This window comes from Chelonoidis abingdonii, chromosome 20 (genome assembly GCF_003597395.2).
Source record: "Chelonoidis abingdonii isolate Lonesome George chromosome 20, CheloAbing_2.0, whole genome shotgun sequence".
NCBI classification, from domain to species: Eukaryota; Metazoa; Chordata; order Testudines; family Testudinidae; genus Chelonoidis; species Chelonoidis abingdonii.
In genome coordinates, this window is record NC_133788.1 from 16916953 (window position 1) to 16936521 (window position 19569).

A 19569-nucleotide genomic window follows, 5' to 3' on the forward strand; every position below is an offset into this window, starting at 1 on the left:
TGTTAGGTGAGCTTTGAGCTTAGCACTGAGAGAGACAAATATTTCTCTGTTTTGAGGAAGTTTAGAGCCAAACTTGGTGTCTGCCATTTAACCTTATAATGGGCTGGACCAAAATCTCAGATCCAACGTGTCTCCTTGCAAGGGCAGAGGGTGAAGCTAGTGCCTTATAAAATGGTCTGTACTCTGAGTGATGTGTAGCTAGCACTCCAGAAAACCCTGTGTGGTGGTTGTATCACAGTGAGTTTTCTGAACTGCCGCCTTTCACCTAACTGTAGCCTCCTCTCCTGCGTTTGAGGGAGCTTATTCTCTCTTTCATAACATATCGCTTATTTCAATCCTCATGCTTCAGAGCAGAAACTAATCACCAGTTAAGGTCAGGAAGAAGTCCCCACCCTCAGAATAATATTTCAAATGTATGTACATTGTTTGTGTTTTGGCCTTCCTCTGTAGGATATAGCTTATAGGCCACTGTCTGAGATGAGATCATTTGTCTGTTCTAGCAGTTTCCAGGTACTAGTATTTTGATCTCTTGTTTCTTGAGTTTAAAAATATTCCCAGAAGCTATTCATTTTGGAGGCATTTGTTTTTTTGTGGCTCCTCCATTGTATCACTTCTATCTCCCCAGCCCAGTTGAACTGACCAAGAATTTATTTTTGACCAGGTGTATGTTCGAAGGGCGTACATTGCCTATGAGTTGAACAGTGTCCAGCATCGCCAGCTAAAGGACAACACTTGTGTTGTGGAATTCCAGTTCATGCTGCCCACCTCGCATCCAAACAGGTCAGGCCTGAATTCAGGTACCTTTGGAGTCAGGGGTTAGTGAACGGTTGTATCACATGTCACCAGGGGAAAACCTGGAACAGAATTCAGTGAGCAAGAGTGTAGAAAGATGGATCAGTTAGTCTTGAGAAAGATTGACAAGTTAATCAAGATGAAACTCAATATTGTCCCGTTTTCGAATGCCTCAGTTATCCACTACTCACTCCTGTCATCTAAAACAAGGGTCACATCTGCCAAAATCTGTTCATTACATTGAAAAGTACCTCGATTATCTGAGGATTCTCAGATTATCAAGGTTGTTCTCTGCTTGCACTAGGGATCTCTAACTAGAGACCTGGGGAGAACGTTTTGAAACTGGTTTACATTGAATTATTTCACCCAAAGAAGTCAAGAGAGCACTAGAGCCAAAGGTTGTGATGAGTCTTTTTGGCCACTGGATGCCACTGTTGATCTGTACTAGGTTGGCAGAATGGGACCAGCCCCCTCAGAAGAGTGCAGTTTTCCTTCTGTGTCTCCAAATGTCTTTTCCCTTATTTTTTTCTTTTTGATGGGGTTGGACAGTGGGGACAGTCTCAATTCACTGAGAATCTATCGGTACGTTCTATGAAGTGATTTTCAGAATCTGGTTTGCTCTGAAATGAATGAGTGTCCTCAACAAGCAGCGCAAAGCGCTCATAATACAAATGGGCCATGCATTTGGTCTCATCTGTTTCCTTCATCTCTGGAATATTCGTAAATAATTGCATGCTATTTTTGGTGCTGTTTTATAATACTCTGTCCCACTGTTCTGTCTCCATTTTCTTCCTGCTGTTTGCTAGTGCTCACGTTGCTTCTGTTTGTAGCTTGGGGGTTGTTTGCCCTGTCTGTGCTGACCCCTATCCTAGTACTGTGTGCCAACTCAATTAGACAAGGTCAGCTGGAGAATGAGAACTCCCACCTACCCAAAGGAGAGCTGCTTTGTTCAGAAATCTCCTCTCACTGTCATACTGAGTCTCAGGTAGCTACATCCAGAAGCTTAGTTCTGTTTCCTGTCCTTCAACATCTCCTCACTAGGGACTGGGTCAGAGCACCTTTCCATCCAAGCCCAGTCTACATGCTGATACGGGGGCAAACTGACTGCTGGCATATGTGGACGCAATTCTGTTGATTCCAATAGAGTTGCACCTACTTGTGTTAGCAATGAATTTGACCCTCAGTGCTTAATGACACTATTTGCTGTGAATAGAGTTGTGCAATCATCAAAAGGCCAGGAGGACAAAGCATACCAGATAACAAGAAATCAGGAGGCTGAAAAGACACTAAATAAGTTGGTTTTAACTAACCGAAGAGGCACCTTTTAAGTGCTTTTGAGCATCAGACTAGCAGACCTGGAGAACCCAAGTTCTAAACCTGTCTATGACAACGACTGGCTGAGAGGCTTTTAGGCATGTCATTTATCTACCTCCATGTCCCGTATTTGTTTTTCATTTTGTAAGATGTGCCTATTGTCAATCCAAAGCTTTACGCTGGAAAGGATAAACATGCAATATATCTGCTAATCTATGTTATCTTAATCCAACAAAACAATTCTCCTGCCAAACCAAGGGCACTCTTCAAAATCGTCCCCGGTAATCAGGTATTTGAAGTGTGGCTTGAAGCTCTGCACATTTGAGTTCTGTCAAACCAAGGGGGGAAGCAAATTCAAAAGACAGGGTCCTCCACCAAGAATTAGAACTGGCTCAGTGCTGCAGCAAACTTTCCATGAAGGCTTGATCAAATATTTACATGAATTTTCTCCAACCCTTTTGTATCTGCTTCCTATGAACCTTCAAGGGGCTGTATTTCAATGGGACAAATATTCACGCAAAGAACATTTCAAAGAATGTTGTGGGGTATTTGTAAAAGAAATTTTAAATTCTCTCACGAGTGTATTCACTCCAGTAGTGCTTGTGCCCTCATCCCGTCAGGAAAAAAAAAAACTATCTCATGTCACTTCCCTGTCTGACTAATCATAGCTAAGTAAGCCAGCTCAGATTTTGTGTATTTGCTATGGAATGCTAGCTGTGAACTGCTCACAACCACAACTTACATTTAAAAAAAAAAAAAAAAAAAAAAAATCTGATCTGCTCATAATTATCTCATGAGCAGAAGAGAATGCTAGTGATTTGGGAATTATTTGCTTCGATTTCCTGAGAACCCCCTGTACCCTGACCTACAGATCTGTCCTCTTTAAAATCTGTGCTGATGTTCATTGCCAGAGTAAAGCACGGAGAGGGAAACTTTTTTTAATATCCAGACCCTAACAGGCTTTATAGATCAAAACCAACACCCTCTATGGAAGCCAGACAAGGACAACATAGCCAGCCCATTGTATTCTGCACTAAATTAAGTTGGTGAATGGTCTCCAAGTAGAGTGCATTGCAGTAATCTGACCTGGAAGAGGCTATATGGGGATAACTACCTTCCTCAGCGAGGTATTACAAGCAAATGCTTACGTGCAAAGCCCACTGGGTTTGGATGATCTCTGCTGCTTTGTGCCACCTGGGGAAGAAGGAGAAGGGACTTAGGAAAGAAGTGAATACAATTCTTAGATCCCTTCTTTGCCTAGATTTCATTTAGATCATCCTCCCCTAATGGAAATCTACTGCTCACTGATGAGGAGTATACCTAGGACTTCAATTTCCTGCATATTGGCAAGTGAGCTGAAAGGCCCCTTCTTAAATGTTCTGTGGAGATGCGCAGAACCATCACTTGTGTTTTTCAAACCTTAAGTTCCTCTAAGAACATAAGAATGGCCATACTGGGTCAGACCAAAGGGCCATCCAGCCCAGCATCCTGTCCTCCAACAGTGGCCGATGCCAGGTGCCCCAGAGGGAATGAACTGAAGAGGTAATAATCAAGTGATCCATCCCGTCTCCCATTCTCAGCCTGAACTTGTTTTCCTTCTCATCCTATTTTCAAGTTGCCTTATGTGTCATCACTTCCACTTCTGTAGTCCTGATTCCTTTCTGGGATGACCAGCAGCAGCATTGGGTAGCACTTTGCTTGCTTGAGAAACGTGAAGTGAGCGAGTTCTGCAATTGCCATGTGTCTGTAGGCTGTCTGTCTTGGGTATGACTAGCCATCCTACTACTGTTCCATTTGGCCATCAGCCCATCCAGGAGCACCGCCAGTTTTTTTGCCGCCCTAGGCAGCGGAAGGTCCCACCCCCGAAATGGTGCCCCTGACAGAGGCGGCGGAAGGTCCTGCCCCCGAAATGTTAGTGCCTAAGGCGCCTAATGGGTTGCGTCTTTTTCAGTTGGCCCAGCAGTTCTCCTCCTGAAACTTTTTTCCTCTTGTAACCTTGTTAACTTCATCATTTATCTCAGTTCATAATGGGGTGTTGTTTCTTGCGTGAAAATAATTAAAACTTCTATGTTGATGGTAGAATGAATATTCCCAAATATTAGATATAAATAATATGAAGTTTATTGTTTATCATTTATATTTTGGCAGCACCCAAAGAGGTGCTAGAGGATGCATAGCATAAATTGAGATAGCCATTGCCCTAAGAAGCTTTACAAGCTATACACACAAGATGCACAACCTATAACGGACACATAACAAGTAAAATGTCAGAGTTGTTAGTTAATTTATATTTCCCCACATTATCTCATCCCTAGCCAATCTGTTCTTCCAGTACAGATCCAAACTGCCCTTCACCCAGCAACAACTCCCTTTTCACTGGAGGATAAGCAGGGAACTACTGATGTCAGAGGAGGTGGTTCCCAAGATGTTTTCTTTCTCCAAACCACCCCCCCTTCCCCAGCCCTTCTTCATTTCAGCTGCTCTGGCAGTGGCTGAAAGCAATGTCTCACCTCTTTATTTTGGGGTGGAGCAGAAACCAACTTCTCTTGTATGTAAAGTATAGAGCCCTGCAAATCTATGGATATCCTCTTTATATCCCAGACCGTGTTTGCAGATTGCAGATGGATGTGGATCCAAATTTTATCTCTAGAGCCTTGCAGATCTGCTTGAGAGCCTCTTTATATCCGCAGATGTAGATATCTGCAGACCATGTTTGTGGATCGGATGCGGATACACATTTTGTCATTTTTGCATAAATTTAGCCTTAGTCATTAGGCACCTGATATAAATCTCTCATGAACCTGCTTGTATCTATGTTTGTCACATTTCTCTCTCTCACTTTCTGTGCCTAGAAGAGGCTAAGATTTCTAGCACTGCTAATTTCAATGGTGTGTGGATTTTCCTTAGCTATGCAGTCTTTTGGTGTGTCCCCTGACCATTTTTGCTTGTCTCCTTCTTAGTCATCTAGTGAACTAGAGGTCAAAACTATTGTGAACAGCTGAAGGCCAGAACATGTATTGCTGTGTTTAATAGGTCATTTTATGGAAGAATCAGAAGCCAATGTCCGTGTTCTTTTAGAGCAGTGGATTGCTTACTGTTTTGCACAAAAAAAACCCCAACACCCTCTACTGCTGGTGCTTCATCATTTTATGGTGGCCTGCTCGTAAGATTTGAATGTCTGGCAAAATGGAAGCTTTTCTACAGGCTTCAGTTGTTATTGAAACAACCTCTTGCATCAATCACTTGACTCCTGGTATAAAATCAACTGTGTTCTTTTGGAACCTGAGCGGTGTAAGCCTGGAGAGTTGAGTATAGAGCTCTTAGTGTATCATTAGGTAGCCTGAGGTCCCCTCCTTGTACCGGGAGATGAGCTGATATCAGGAGGGAGAAGGGGGAAATGATTCCAGGACACCTGTAAATCCCTGTAGTTTCATGCTGTGGGTTTGATGTTAATTAGACAGCGGGCAGCGGTAATGTGCTGCAGCTCCCTTGGCTTGTCTGTTTCTGAAAGGACAGAATCTTCCAGCAGAGCAAAAAAGGGGCTGTTGAAGGGGCAGCAAACTGTATGGAATAATAGTTTTATGCAAATTGGGCGTCAGTAACAGATTCAGCGTAGCTAAAATGCTGGAGGATGGCAGGAGGAAGGGGAAAGAAACAGGGGGAGAGGAAAAACACAGGCAAAACAAATGGTTCAAGGCATGTTCTGCAGCCTTCAGTTTGGATCCTTCTGCAGAAAAGAAGGAAGGTAGGAGGAATGCCACTGGTCACAGCCACTTGAATTGCTCTTTTGCCTGTGGTACTGCTGTTAGTAACTTCAAGTGGGTTATTCAGCTGACCTCTGATTCTGCTTTGCTGTCTGATTTCAAAAGTGTTGCCCTGTTGGCACTCAGTCACAGCTTGAGACAACAGGTGGCTTTTTGCATTCGTTACTGTCAATTTCAGAGGGGAACTCTTGGGTAAAAAGAGCGGGGGGAAGAAGGAAATTCAGATTCAGCTGGAAGGCATAGGGAAGGGCTACTGTGGGCCTGTGTTTGCTTGAGGAGCAGCAGCAAGCTAACAGTAAAGCATGCAGTGAACTGCTGCCTGCTGAAGTGTTTGAATTCACACTGAGGGCTTGGCTACGCTCCAAACTCCAAAGCGCTGCCATGGGAGCACTCCCGTGGGAGTGCTTTGGAGTAAGTGCGAGTGTGGTCGTGATGCCAGCGCTGAGAGAGAGCTCTCCCAGCGCTGCACGTACTCCACCTCCTCGTGGGGATTAGCTTGCAGGGCTCCCAGCGCTGGGGCACTGTTTACACTGGCGCTTTACAGTGCTGTAACTTGCTGCACTCAGGGGTGTGTGTTTTCACACCCCTGAGCGAGAAAGTTGCAGCGCTGTAAAGCGCCAGTGTAGCCAAGACCTAAGACAGATACTCTCCCCAGGCTGGAAGAGGTTTGGTTTTTTTTAAGTACAAGAAGATGGCACTTTGTTACAAGAGCAAAGCATCAGGAGATTAATCCTTAGCGTATAGCACTTTGCATTGCAGGTGGAGTTTTCAGAGGCTATAGTTCAACCTACTGTACTATCTAAAAACCCAAGAGCACAGCCCAGTAAATGGATTACTTACTGCCATAACACTTTTTACACTGCCAATTTTTCTGAAAAGGCCAAAACTTGATGTGTGTTAAATAATGCACAATTCAGTTTCTGATATGGAAAACTCCCTTATGGTATTAAATTATGTATAAACTTAAAAAAAAAATCCACCCCAAAAATCTCAGGATAGCTACAAGCAGGATAGTCTGGATTACAATGTATTCAGTTTCACTTGGTTTTGACCATGTGGTTATAACTTCATGCTGGGCAGCCACGTCTTGCTCTAACTGTGAATAATGTATGACTTGAAAACCAATCATTCTTGGCTCTAAGGTCTCTTGTTACTGATCTTGTGTTCTTTTCATTGAGATTCTAGCTGTAATCTCCTCTTCAGCCGCATACTGGGAGGACTGACAACAATGCTAGAGCCGGACAGGAAGGAGCTCCCTATGAGGGAGAGAGAGGGGCACACAATTTGCTGTCATTTCAAACCTAGTCGTTTCTCTGTCCATTTCCTGTAGGTATATGGGGACTTCCAAGGAGCGTTCGGGAACATGTGCATGCACTAGCTGTGGGGACAGCCAGTTCCCTTTAGAATTTTTTTCAATTAAACAGACACTCCGCAGCTGATCTAGACAAAATGTACGCTACTCTGTGCCCTGATGCTCCTTTGCCTGTCCTAATGGCTTCTTTTACAGCACAGCTTTCTTCTGCACTGACTGCTCTAGAGGAAAAGGAATAGTGCACCTCTGTGTACCATTAACAGTAGGGCTGAGGTCTGACTTGTGCCGCTCCCCTCCATTGTTCAGACATGAGTCCAGGGAATCCCCAGGCCCAAACCTTGGTCAGATACTGATTTTTAGTCCCATTCAGTGGATGATGCAGTGGCCAGATACCACACAGTGAGTGCCGTGCTCCTGTGACCAAACGGATCCATGAGGAGACCCAGATTTAGGGATTGTATCTGGTACTGTGGCTATAGAAAAATGTACAGGCCCCTAAACATCTCAACATAACGTCCGATAGGGCCTTACTGTAGCAAGTAATATTAGTGAACGTTGAGGCTGGGTTTCCTAGAGCTTGAAGAGTCCTGTTACATGGTCCCCTAAGCTTTGGTATTAGTTGGTTCTCATTCATTAATCTGCTATTGTAAGGGCAGGAGATATCCCTTTCTGTGAATGTGCTTTTGTAAATTGCATCTTCTCTAGTATTTTGAACGCCAGATCACAGATATGCATGCAGCCACATGCTTTCATGTGTATATTTTACACACCTCATGACATTCCATTCACTGCAAGGAAATACATGTCCCTTATTACTTCTCTGCCATGCACATCATTGAGCCCTGTTCTGCGTGGAAAACCCCAACAGTCATTTGGCATGATATAATAGGAATCTTCAGGCTTTTCAAAATTCCATTTTTAAGATGTGCTTGTTCATTTCAGTGTCCAGCTTAAAATTAAAAGTTTTTGCTATTGTGTGTGTATATATATTTATTTCAGTTCCCTTCTCTCCTATGTTCACTTTATTTCTTTTGCACTTTTGGGGAGCGAGCTTGTGGGCTGCTGATTAGAAGTAAAGGTTTGGCTATCAGGACTTGGGTTACTTTTCTGGACTTCTTGTAGACTTGCTGTGTGGCCTGGTCACTTGTCTCTATGTTTCAGTTTACTCATCTGTCAAATGGGGGTGCTTGCATTGTGGCTTGTGAGGCTTGCTTTATGTTTGCAATGTGCCATGAGACGATCTTACGAACTGTGCTGTAGAAAAGCAAGGTACCTTGCAAATAGACTGTGTTTCTCTCTGATGTGTTGCTGTTTGCTTCTTGAAGTGGATAACTACCTTCTGGCGCACTCATCCCAACAGCAGCCGCTGCAAGCTAGGTCAGGTAATGAGTCCCTTCTTTCTGAGACAGAATCCCATTGGCTCTTCCTTGATTGTGCAACGAATTCCGGTTCAGTGAATATAAATGTGTGGTTGCTGGTTCTAGGTACTGGCTCAAATGACAGTTCTTTTATTAGTGCTTTCACTAACCAATCTGTAACTAACTGTGGTTGTTTGATTACAGAGGGAACATCCCCACGCTAAACAGGTATGATACTTGTCCTCTTTTAAGGTTTGAAAAGAAAGGTAGACTAGAAAAGTAGCAGCCTAATATTTAACATTTGAGTATGTTTTGTTTGGAATCCCTACCCATAACTATATTCCCTATCCGTTTTCTCCCTTTTTTGTTGTTTTAAACATGTTTTCAGCTTTTTAAAAAACTTAGCTTTGCATGTGGCAAGCTAGAAAACTAAATTTGCTAATGAGCTCAGCTTACCGGCTGCAACATATAAAGCAAGTATCCCAGCAGAAAACTTCCCCTCCAATCTCCTCCTCCTTGGAACATGGCCACTGACTCTCTCTGATAGGGTATCACAGTGAAATAGACATCTAATTCTAGGAGAGCCAAGGCCTGATGTGTAAGATGAAGAGTATTCAGTGCTGCTCTGGTCTCTGGCTTAGAATTTGCTGATGCACTCTAGCACATCCATCACCTCTCACCCAGTTGATGAAAGTACACATTAATCAGCTGACAGCATGTTTTTGTTTTATTTTGGATACTTAATTTCTCCCCCACCCCCGCTTTTCTCAATCCAAAAATGTTTGTGGTTTAAATAATATTCAAAAATATTTATAATACTTTTTTAACCTCATGTTAGTGGTAAGAAATGTATGTGAAGACAGGTCGTCTGAAAAACGTTACTATTTCAAAGCTCAAATGCCTACAATTTATTACAGCTTACAAACATGTCTAGGAAAAAATAGTATACAGGTTTGAAAGCTTTCTGATTCCTGATCTGAGATTAGTTGCAAAATCCTAGAGTTGTTTCAAAGGTAGAACAAGCTGTTAAGATTTTTGGAACTTTAAACTTTTTATCATTACACCTCAGAACATTTTCTTCCAGGGTGTGTGTTTTAAATTTGGTGCATTTTGAAAAAAAGGAAAGCTCCTAAAAATGTGTATTAAGCAGCACTGGGAATCTATCATTTGGTATTTTGGTCCTGCTCCTGTGTGGCCAACAGGAATTCTGCACGTTACTCTTCTGGACCCTTTATTTTTTCCTGATCCAGCAAAGCAATTAAGCATGCACTTGACTTCAGTGGGACTATTCACATGCTTATTTTAAACACATGCTTAAGGGATTTGCTGATTCAGGGCCCTGCTGTGGCACAGACATAAAAGCAGAGACTTAATGTAGCAAATACCTTCCTGAACATCTGAGTGAATGAAAGAGAGCGATATTAAACACTTGCCTTGTCATGGATGTGACCAGTTGGTACCCAGCAGTAAGGTATCTCTCTAGAGCCAATATACAATCCGTACCATATAATGTAGTGGGGCAAAAGACAGAGTGGCTTTGGAAACTTGATCCCTCAATGAATTCTGATTATTCTGCAGCAGATCATCCTGAATAAGCGAAAGGTTTGTATAAAAAGATTTACCAGGAATTTATTACAGAACAGGGAAAACAGATCCCAGTTGATAGCAGGAGGCTGCACAGCTAGTTTTCATAGGACTCACTCCATTCATAGCATGAGTGGCTGCTTCTACCGATCCTTGCTTTGAAGTCACAAGTCAAAAGATTAAATTCCTTTTCATAGCTATATTTACTACCGTGGGGATAGGCTTCCAGGGCCTAATTTGTTCCCATTGAATTCTATGGGAAATGTGACCCTGACTTTGTGGATTGGTTTACCAGTGGTGGGCAACCTGTGGCCCATCAGAGTAATCTGATTGCGGGCTGCAGGACGTTTTGCTGACGTTGACCATCTGCAGGCATGGCCCCCCACAGCTCTCAGTGGCCGCAGTTCGCCATTCCCGGCCTATGGGAGCTGTGGGAAGCAGCAGCTAGCACATCCCTGCAGCCCTCCACTTCCTGCATTGGTTGGGAATGGTGAACTGCGGCCACTGGGAGATGCGGGGACCATGCCTGCGGATGGTCAACGTCAGCAAAATGTCTTGCGGACCGCAATCAGATTTCCCTGATGGGCCGTAGGTTATCCACCACTGGTCTACACTGTGCTTTAGCAGACACCAATGGAGTGTAAATTTTCACATGCACTAGCATGTTGCACACTAACTGGCCCATGTGGATTCTCCTGGTACACGCTGAAAGCTTTGTAGTACTGTTTAAAACAGGGCTACGTTAATGCACACTAGAAAAGTTCTTGTGCATGCCAGCCAGGTCCATGCAGGCCAGTTAGTGCATGATATGCTAGGGTGAACTAAAATTTACTAATGCAGTAGGTAGACACATCCTTATGTACAGGATCCAGACCCTTGGCGGATGATGATGTTGATAGAGTTAAGATTAACAGCTCTTTTGCTATATGGAAGTCCATTATGTAGTGTCTTCCTCCTATTTCATTGAACGCTGTTCTTATTGCCCTTATTAAAATAAGAAATTGGCTCCTCTTTATGAACAATATCATCACCGAGTGCATTTCATCCCTTGCGGAGCACAGAGCGGTGGTTATTCTATCAATTACAGTGTCTGGGCAACACAACTTCTGTTTATCTTGACTCTTCCTGCCCTTTCATTGTCCCCTTGCCTTGAAGTGGGTGCATTCTGTAGCCAGCTATTTGAATTATTCAGCAATTCCTGCTTTCAGGCAGTCAAAACCAATCAAAGCAACAAGGTGGAAGTTGTGTTCAACTTAATGCAAAGAGGTTTTGTTCCTGAGGAATTGGTCAAATTAGAAAGAGGACCAAATTAATCATTGATTGAATTAAGTGGAAGGCACTGTAATAAGACTATGTTTAGCATATGAAAGCAAGTGTGAGCATGTTTGAGACCCTGGGTCCCAATACAGCAATCTAGAGAAGTCACTATACCACCATACTTTCTGTGGGAGCTTGAGACAGCATAAGGTGGGATGGAAGTGCTTGTAAGCTTACTGAAAAGATTTGGAAAAAGGGGTGGGGTTGGGAGTCTGATGACTGAAACCAAGAGTACAGCAAGTGTCTAATTTAAAGTTTTGTTGGTTTTTTTTTTTAAAGATAGAACAAATATATGTTTTTGATGATGTTTGTAAAGATTTACTAAACCTTTCAAATGCCATAACCTAGAATTATTCTTGTGTTTATCTGTGAATGCTTCATCTGTAATGCATAGTATAGGTACAGGAGAAAAATGCCTTTGGCATTGCATAGTCATAATTCACTTGTAAGCTCAATTCTTTTTCTCAAGAAATATTTTTTAAAGGAGAGTAGTGGTATTTCTTAACCCTTGACTGTTGCTTTGTTCCAAGTACTTCCAGGTAGAACACAGTTGTGTTACCGGGGGATACCAGGTGTATGTCCTTGTTCCAGTGGTGTTGATGAACTCATGACTGGGTAAAAGTAGCAGAACAGGTTTACCACCCCAGTAGTGAAAGGATTAATTTGACGGCAGTCTAGTTATACTGTATAAATTTCAAACAGTTACAAAACAAATACAAAACCATACCTTGTTCCCCCCCTCATCCATTCCACTAATAACACTCTGCTTGAATTGCTATTTAGAATGTCCTTTTCCTCCAACCTCAATCATTACGGGATGGTCCACGTAGCAAGTGTGAGTGATGTGCTGCTGGACAGCTCGTTCACTCCACCATGCCAACGGATGGGTGGAATGGTTTCCTTCCGGACTTTTGAAGAGTTCATCAGGTAAGGATGTGGGTACTGTTTGCTGTGTGTGTGTGTGTGTGTGTGTGTGTGTGTGTGTGTGTGTGTGTGTGTGTGTGTGTGTGTGTGTGTGTGTGTGTGTGTGTGCGCGCCAGGATAGCACTGGGGGTGGTCAAATGGGATCAGTCATAGTCTTTGGCCTGGTCTACACTGGGTGAGGGAATCGATCTAAGTTATGCAACTTCAGCTACTTGAATAACATAGCTGAAATCGACGTACTTAGATCAACTTACCGTTGACTCCGCCTGCATGCCACACGATGGTGGAGTACAGGAGTCGATGAAATTACCAAGTGTTTGGGGGCCCCACCCCTAGTTATCTGGCTGGAATAACTGGAAATTCCAAAATACTACAAGAACAGATGGCCTCTGACCAGAATTTTGCATTTTTGCAGAGTCAAGGTTCACGTAAGCATCTGAACTTTTGAATGCTTATTGGTATTGAACCTTTCTTCCCAACATTGTGTGTATGTCTTTGTGCACACGCATATGTCTGGTCTTAAACCTTCTGGATTTATGCAAAAGACTGGAAAGCTCCCGCAAACGGAGCCTGTGAATTTTCCACAACACTCACCCCAATACTCATCAGAAATCTTAACAATCATACTTCCCATGACAGTGGAGGAAGATTCATAGTGTTGTCTTGTGGAGGCATTGCACCATCATTTCATCTGTGCATCAGGATGTTTTGGCCCCCCTGTGTTAGGAAACAAACAAAGAAAAAGCCCAGATTCTGAGCCAAGAGCAGAAGCAGCCACCTGTGACGTGATAGTGAAATGTCAGGAGAAATTAAACAGAACACTAGAGTAAACCGCACAAGAGATGATGCATCTTTTGATTAAATGCATTCAGTATCTATCTCTTGATGTATACTGATGCATTACCCCAGGGAGAGGGGCAATTACATTGGGCTGTCAAGGCTCTCATCTGAGGCTTCCTTCTGTTACCTCAAGAATGATGATACGGACACTAGCAGCTTATATATTAAAAAATATAGCTCGCTTGCTTGCTTTCGCTGAAGTTTAAACAAAGTCCACCTCCTGATTTTTACTTCGTACTGCACAGTGTTTCCATTTAGTCAGCTCTGAAGTCTGCAGAGGGGAGGAATGACTTTTTCTCTGCCCCATGAGGATGGTATTGGTAGGGTGACTGAGTGTGCTTTCAGTGCAGGTGGTTTTGTGAGTGGTTCATTTACGACTAGCGTTTCTTGGATGTGTTTCAGAATCTTTGATGAAGTGATGGGTTGCTTCTGTGACTCTCCTCCCCAAAGCCCAACCTTTCCTGAAGCTGGTCACACTTCCTTGTATGATGAAGATAAGGTATGGTATTTCCTTCTTTCCAGGCTCCTTGCATGTTACAGGGATGGAAAGTGCATTTTTCCATGGTGATTGCACACTCTGGACCAAACCTGTTTTGCTGACTTCAGTGGAAGTTTTGTCATTTGTGTTGGTGGGAGTAGGAATAGTATCTAGTTTGTTTCTCTGCTGTAGAGAGTTCAAAGCAACTTGAATGGTTGGGCTTTTTCCTTAGTCCAGTCTAACCATGGGTCCAGATTCTTTTCTTGGTTATGTCAGAGTAAATCCAGAATCACTTCATTAAAGTCAGTGGAGTGACTCTGGATTTACCGTGGTGTGACTGCGAATTAGGGCCCATGGCAGTGGAACCTGGCCTTCTACAAGCATAGGAAAGTTAAATCAGAGTATTTGAACCCTTTCTTATAATCTGATCTTCATTAATATTCTGCCTCACCCCCATTCTGGACATCTCTATGGCATTTAGTTCTTTGTATCCTGTTCTCTTCCCTCTGTTCCGTTTCCAGTGTGGACTCCATTTGGGGAGGAAAAGTGGGAGGAGACCCCAGGTTTTCAAACTGGGATAGAGAAAGGGTTCAGAGGAAACAGCTGGTTGACAATGGTTAGTGGTGCGAGAGGCACTCTCCTTAGAGGGGCAGGCAGCTGTTCCACAACACCCTTAGCAGACTGGAAGCTCTGATCTGGAGCATATCATTACAAGGGTTGCTTTCAAATCAGTCCATTGTCCCTGATGCCTGTGTGTGTGGTAGGTAATATGGGACAAAGATTGATCTCTGCCATAACTTCTTCCTTATATGCTATCTGTCCCCCATGTCCCGCTCCCCCCGGCCATCCAGACCTAACCGAGTATAGTTTTCTGTTGATCAATATCCGGTTTATGAGAGTTTAATTGCAAGTTCTTGAATATTAAGCATGTTACTTTTCATGGCTCTGTTTTAGCTGAGCTTCCATAATGTCCTATTGCACTGCAGCCATGAAGACATGCTTCTTAGCCTCCATGCAGTGAACTTCGCTCCCCTTTTTAATTTTACTGTCTTCCTTGGTGCTAAAATTCTCCCTATGTCCTACAAAGACACTGTGGTAATACTGCATACATACAAAGGACCTGATTCTGCATTCCTTGTGCACCCCAAATCCTTTTGGAACCAATGTTATCTGCCAAAGCAGTTTAGTGTGCATGAGCCTTGAGGAGAACTTCAGAATGAAGCTCCAGCCTGCTGTGGGTGGACATTTAAATATCACATAGTAGTGTTTGTAAGGGCAGGGGTCTCCATAATTTTCTAGATCAAGAATTCCCTGTCCTGTACTTTGGTTCAGTATGCTAGTTAGATGTTAGCCTCTTCCCCAAAGGTAGCTGCATTTTATTGGTGGCATATGTGTACTTGGGGATCCCGTCAGATAGAGAGGTTATATAAATGGAACATTTCTCTTTTTGTTGTTGTTAATAATTCATTTATTAGGCTTGCTTTCTTTAAATTACAGAGTGCCCGAGAGGAGCCCATTCACATACTGAACATTGCCATTAAGACCGACTGTGACATTGATGATGATGGGCTGGCGGCCATGTTCAGGGAGTTCACACAAAGCAAGGTGAATAGCAGTTTACAGTGAACCTTCTTGCCAGTATTATTGACACCCTCTAGGGAGACTTTTCCCTTGGGAAGAAGTCTGTGCATTTCCCAGGTATTTTGCAAAATAAATATATAAATGGAACAATTAAATCCTTAATTTATCTAATCTAAAACCATATAATTTCTCTAATTGGATGTAGCTGTAGGTTCCTGAAGGAACTGAATAACAGAGCACCCTTTGTATTGCCGAATGATGTATCCTAATCCATCAGCTAAAGAGTCTCGTCCTTTGTAGTTTGTGTTGGGTAAATGCAGCTTATAGTTTTCAATGAGTCAGGTGAAGCTTTCATATTTATCTGGGGTGTGAAGGAGCAAGAAACAATGACAGTTATTTGACGCAGTTCAGTTTGACATGGGGAGGACAGTGCAACAAATATCTGAGATGACATCAGAATAAATGGTGCATGTGTCATGACATTCTTAATCTCATTGAAATCTGTAGCTCTTGTTGGCATAGTATCTACATCTTCATTGTCTCTTTCTTTGGCACAAGGCAGACCTGATCAGTAAATTTGATTTCTCCCTTCTGAGAGCAAGGGGGTTCCCATTAACTTTTAGCGAGGAACCAGATTCTACACTTGTGGTCACTCCTGAGCTAACATTAGTTAGCAGCTGCATCTCGGTATTCTGCCCTTTCTCTCCATAGTGGGCCTTAGCTTCCCCTTTGCCTGACCTGGAAAACCCCTCTACTGTCTTCTCAGATGACTATCCCATCATGCATGGAGACCCTGCTAAATCCATGATGGCTCTGAAATGGCCCTGAGAGGGATGGTGAAGAGTGCAATCTCTTACCACTGCTCACTACTGGGAGATGGCAAAGGGGCTGGAAAAATAAATCAGGTGTTTCCTGTGAGCCGTATAGTGAATCTGTGATTTTTGAGGTTATAGCAGTGTTAGAACCATTAGGTATGATCAAACACTCTTCTACTGTGCACAATGCAACTATCCTAGTCATACAGCGAGACCAGTGAACTAGAAGCTTATAAGAAACCCTGTGCTTGTCTAGTCCAATTCAGAATTTAACTGTCTCTTTAAAAAGTAAAACAAAACTAGTTTTGTTTTTCATTTGCATGATTGTGCTCCAGACATTTTATGGGAGGAAAAAAGAAAAGAAATTAAAAAAAAAACCAAAAAACCACATTAAACTATCATATAGGTTGGTCCAAATTGTCCAAATAATCTTCCAGTCCCAGCATGTTGTGTGGGGGTTTTTTAATAGAAATTAGGATCATATACTTGTAAATGACTTGTGGAGGAGATTGAGGTAGTCAGTGTAAATGGAGTTTTCTCCAGGTTCTGATGCCTAATCGCTCCGTAATAGCTGTGGACTTGCTGTGAGATCTACATTATTACAATGTAATCAGAATCCTGTTGCTATGCTGTTATTGTCTGCCACTTGTGGAATATTAAAAGCAATAACAATGTTTGCTTTGTAAATCATGGCGTTATTAAAGTTATTTTCTTCCTTTGCCATGAATGTAGTCCCTGATGCTCAGTTTTGAAGGGCTTAACCTTAGTAAAACATTTCAGTCCAAGCCAGAAGGGGTGGGTTTGTTCTTGGCCATGCTGAGGCTTTTTTTCCCTTTTCACTCTTCATTTTTGTTTTTAAATTAGAAAAAAGGGGGTGGGGAGAGAAAGTAGAAACAGGAGCAAAATGACAGTGAGATCTAAACTTGTTTAGAAGGGACAGTGGGCAGCATTCATCTGTGATGTGGCTTCATTCAGCTCAGTAAGGTTACACCAAGAATAGATTTGGGCCAATCTGTGTTTTGTTTTTTTTTAAAAAAAGCCTTTATTTTCTACGCCTGCCATACTGAATCCTTTGTCTTCTGTTCCTTGTTATTTCGTCTTGTCTTTTTCCATGTAACCCTGTATGGCCCCAATTCAGGAAACTATCCCTTTTCAGGACAGCACTTAAGCACATGCTTAAAGCCCCAGTGAAGTATCAGACTTTAAGCACGTGCTTAAGTGATTTCCTGAATCAGGAGCCAATTAAAGAAGTGCCTTCCCATGCACCAAGCTTTCTCATTCTCCTTGCTTCCTCAGAAACCGAAGCCTTCTGCTATTTGTCCATTGCCTGGCACAATAGGGCCATGACCTCTAGATGCTACCCCTATACAAATAATTAGTAATAATATCTGTGTCCCCACCAGTTCCTATGCCAACATTATAAAATATTAACATTTTAGAATATGTTAAAATATTCCCAAACCCAGGAGCCTAATCAATCCAAACAGGATGATTTTGTGTCTCACTCTCTTCTTTCTGCTCTTCATTTTTATATTTAAATTAAGGCCCCATCCTTCAAACCCGAATATTCTTTACTGATGTGAATAGCTCCACTGATTATTTGCATGAGTAAGGGCTACTCTTCTGAGCAAGGGTTCGTGAGCCTGGGTCTGTCGCTGCTGAAGTCTTTTTTTGGGGCAGGGTACTGTTGTTTTTTCTTTATCACAGCACCTTGGAGCCCCAGTCATGGACCAGAACCCCATGATGCTAGGTCCCCTGTACTAACTAAGAACAAAACCAGCACTTTTTGGCTGTCTCAAAGAGCTTACTTACATCTTTTTATATCTGAACATGCCATTCAAGTCCATGGCACTGTATTAATCATAAATCCTCATGCCACTTCAGATTGTTGTAACGTAATTTCCCTGACCAATGCAGAAAGGAATTTCCCCATCCTCCTGAGACCTGTGTTGTAGGTTGATTCCTCTGGATTTTATAGTTCAGTTTTAACCTTGGCCAAGAAAACTGCTAGAATCTCATATGATTATTTTTATTACTATAAAGTCTAGGAGCCCTAGGCATGGATCAGAACCCCACTGCGTTAGGTGCTGTACAAACCTAGAACAAAAAGATAGTTCCTGCCCCCAAAGAGTTTATGATCTAAGTAACCCCACTGCTGGTAAGTGTTTCCTGATCAATTAATTCCCTGCTGAGACAAACAAGAAGTTTTCCCAGCTGGTGCCAAATGTGGTTGTTATATGGATTCTCCTCCACTCAGAATGGGACTGAGACTCATTGCATTTGCTCACAGGTGCTGCTAAGCAACCATCTGATAAGAATACTCAGTCACCACCAAGCTGGGCTGGATTGTGAATCTGCAGTTTAGAGGCACGAAGCTCTCTCACCCATTACCAGTTCTTAGAGATGTCATCCAGATTTGAGTCTGACGTTTCTTTTCTGTTAAACCAGTTCTCCTGTTTGCTGTCCTTCCCTTTTACAGAAATCAGTCCTGATTGATCATGGGATTCGAAGGCTGACGTTCCTTGTAGCACAAAAGGTATTTTGACATCTCCCCTGATGCTTGAAAGCTTTTTATTTGTAAGTTCATAGTGAAATTATCTTAATATTTTTCAGATTAAAAATTGCATTTACTATAGTTTTAGTTCTGCTTTTGTTGTCTTCATTCTCTAAAACTGAGACTGTATCAGTGAATTCGCTTAAGAAAATTAATTGACAATTACAAAAAAAAAATCTTTGAGTCACTTGTAATCTTGTCTTAATTTGTTTTTGATTTTAGTACTAATTGCTAGCTTTCTTCTGCTCTTCCTCCCCTGCCCCGTCTTTCTCTTTTTCATTTGTAAGGATTTCAGGAAACAGGTCAACTATGAGGTGGATCAAAGATTTCATGTAAGTAAAAGGAAAAAAAAAATCAAGATAATTTTGCCGTAAACTCCTGTTTGCAGTTCATGGAAATAAAGTGATTCTAGTCATTACGTACAAGTAAGGAGAAGAAGATTTGACTCTTTTTATTGAGCTATTTAAATCCAACCCCATTGTCCTGACTAAGCAGTTGTCATGTGCTCAATACTTAAGCATGTGACTAACTTTACTTAGGTACTTAAGCATGTGACTAACTTTAAGCACGTGATGTAGTTGTGTTGACTTCAAGGGGGCTATTCACATGCTTAATGTACTTAGTAATTTAAATACCTCTCTGAATTTGCACCCATATAATCTAGGTTGGCCTTATATGTTCTCATGTTGTTCTTTTACAACATAAAAATAGTGTATATATTATTCAAGGGCCTCCCAGTTCCTTTCCAGCTTTACAGATAAACCTAAAAACGGATCAATTAAATGACTTGTCAAAGTTCACACAATGACAGAGCCATTGACAGAACTCTGGATTGCCAGCACCCAGTCTGCCGCTGAAACCACTAGGCAGCTCTCCCTTCGCCCATGTTTCGAATTCAGTGATGGCTAGTTTGATTCCTACTCTCAAGAGGACTAT

General features: G+C 42.3%; 1 protein-coding gene across 6 annotated transcripts in view; it reads left to right on the forward strand.

Annotated features, from left to right (window-relative positions):
• ACACA (acetyl-CoA carboxylase alpha) overlaps positions 1 to 19569 on the forward strand; it is a 190277-nt gene that overhangs the window by 64670 nt on the left and 106038 nt on the right. For 5 of the 6 annotated variants that reach the window (XM_032779354.2, XM_032779350.2, XM_032779348.2 and 2 more), the window contains exons 29-35: positions 662 to 780; positions 8745 to 8768; positions 12225 to 12368; positions 13608 to 13704; positions 15181 to 15288; positions 18559 to 18615; positions 18921 to 18965. In XM_032779354.2, the coding sequence (XP_032635245.1) occupies positions 662 to 780; positions 8745 to 8768; positions 12225 to 12368; positions 13608 to 13704; positions 15181 to 15288; positions 18559 to 18615; positions 18921 to 18965 (594 nt within the window). Of the gene's footprint in view, positions 1 to 661; positions 781 to 8744; positions 8769 to 12224; positions 12369 to 13607; positions 13705 to 15180; positions 15289 to 18369; positions 18529 to 18558; positions 18616 to 18920; positions 18966 to 19569 lie in introns of those variants that run through there. The other variant, XM_075074092.1, reaches the window with a different exon arrangement.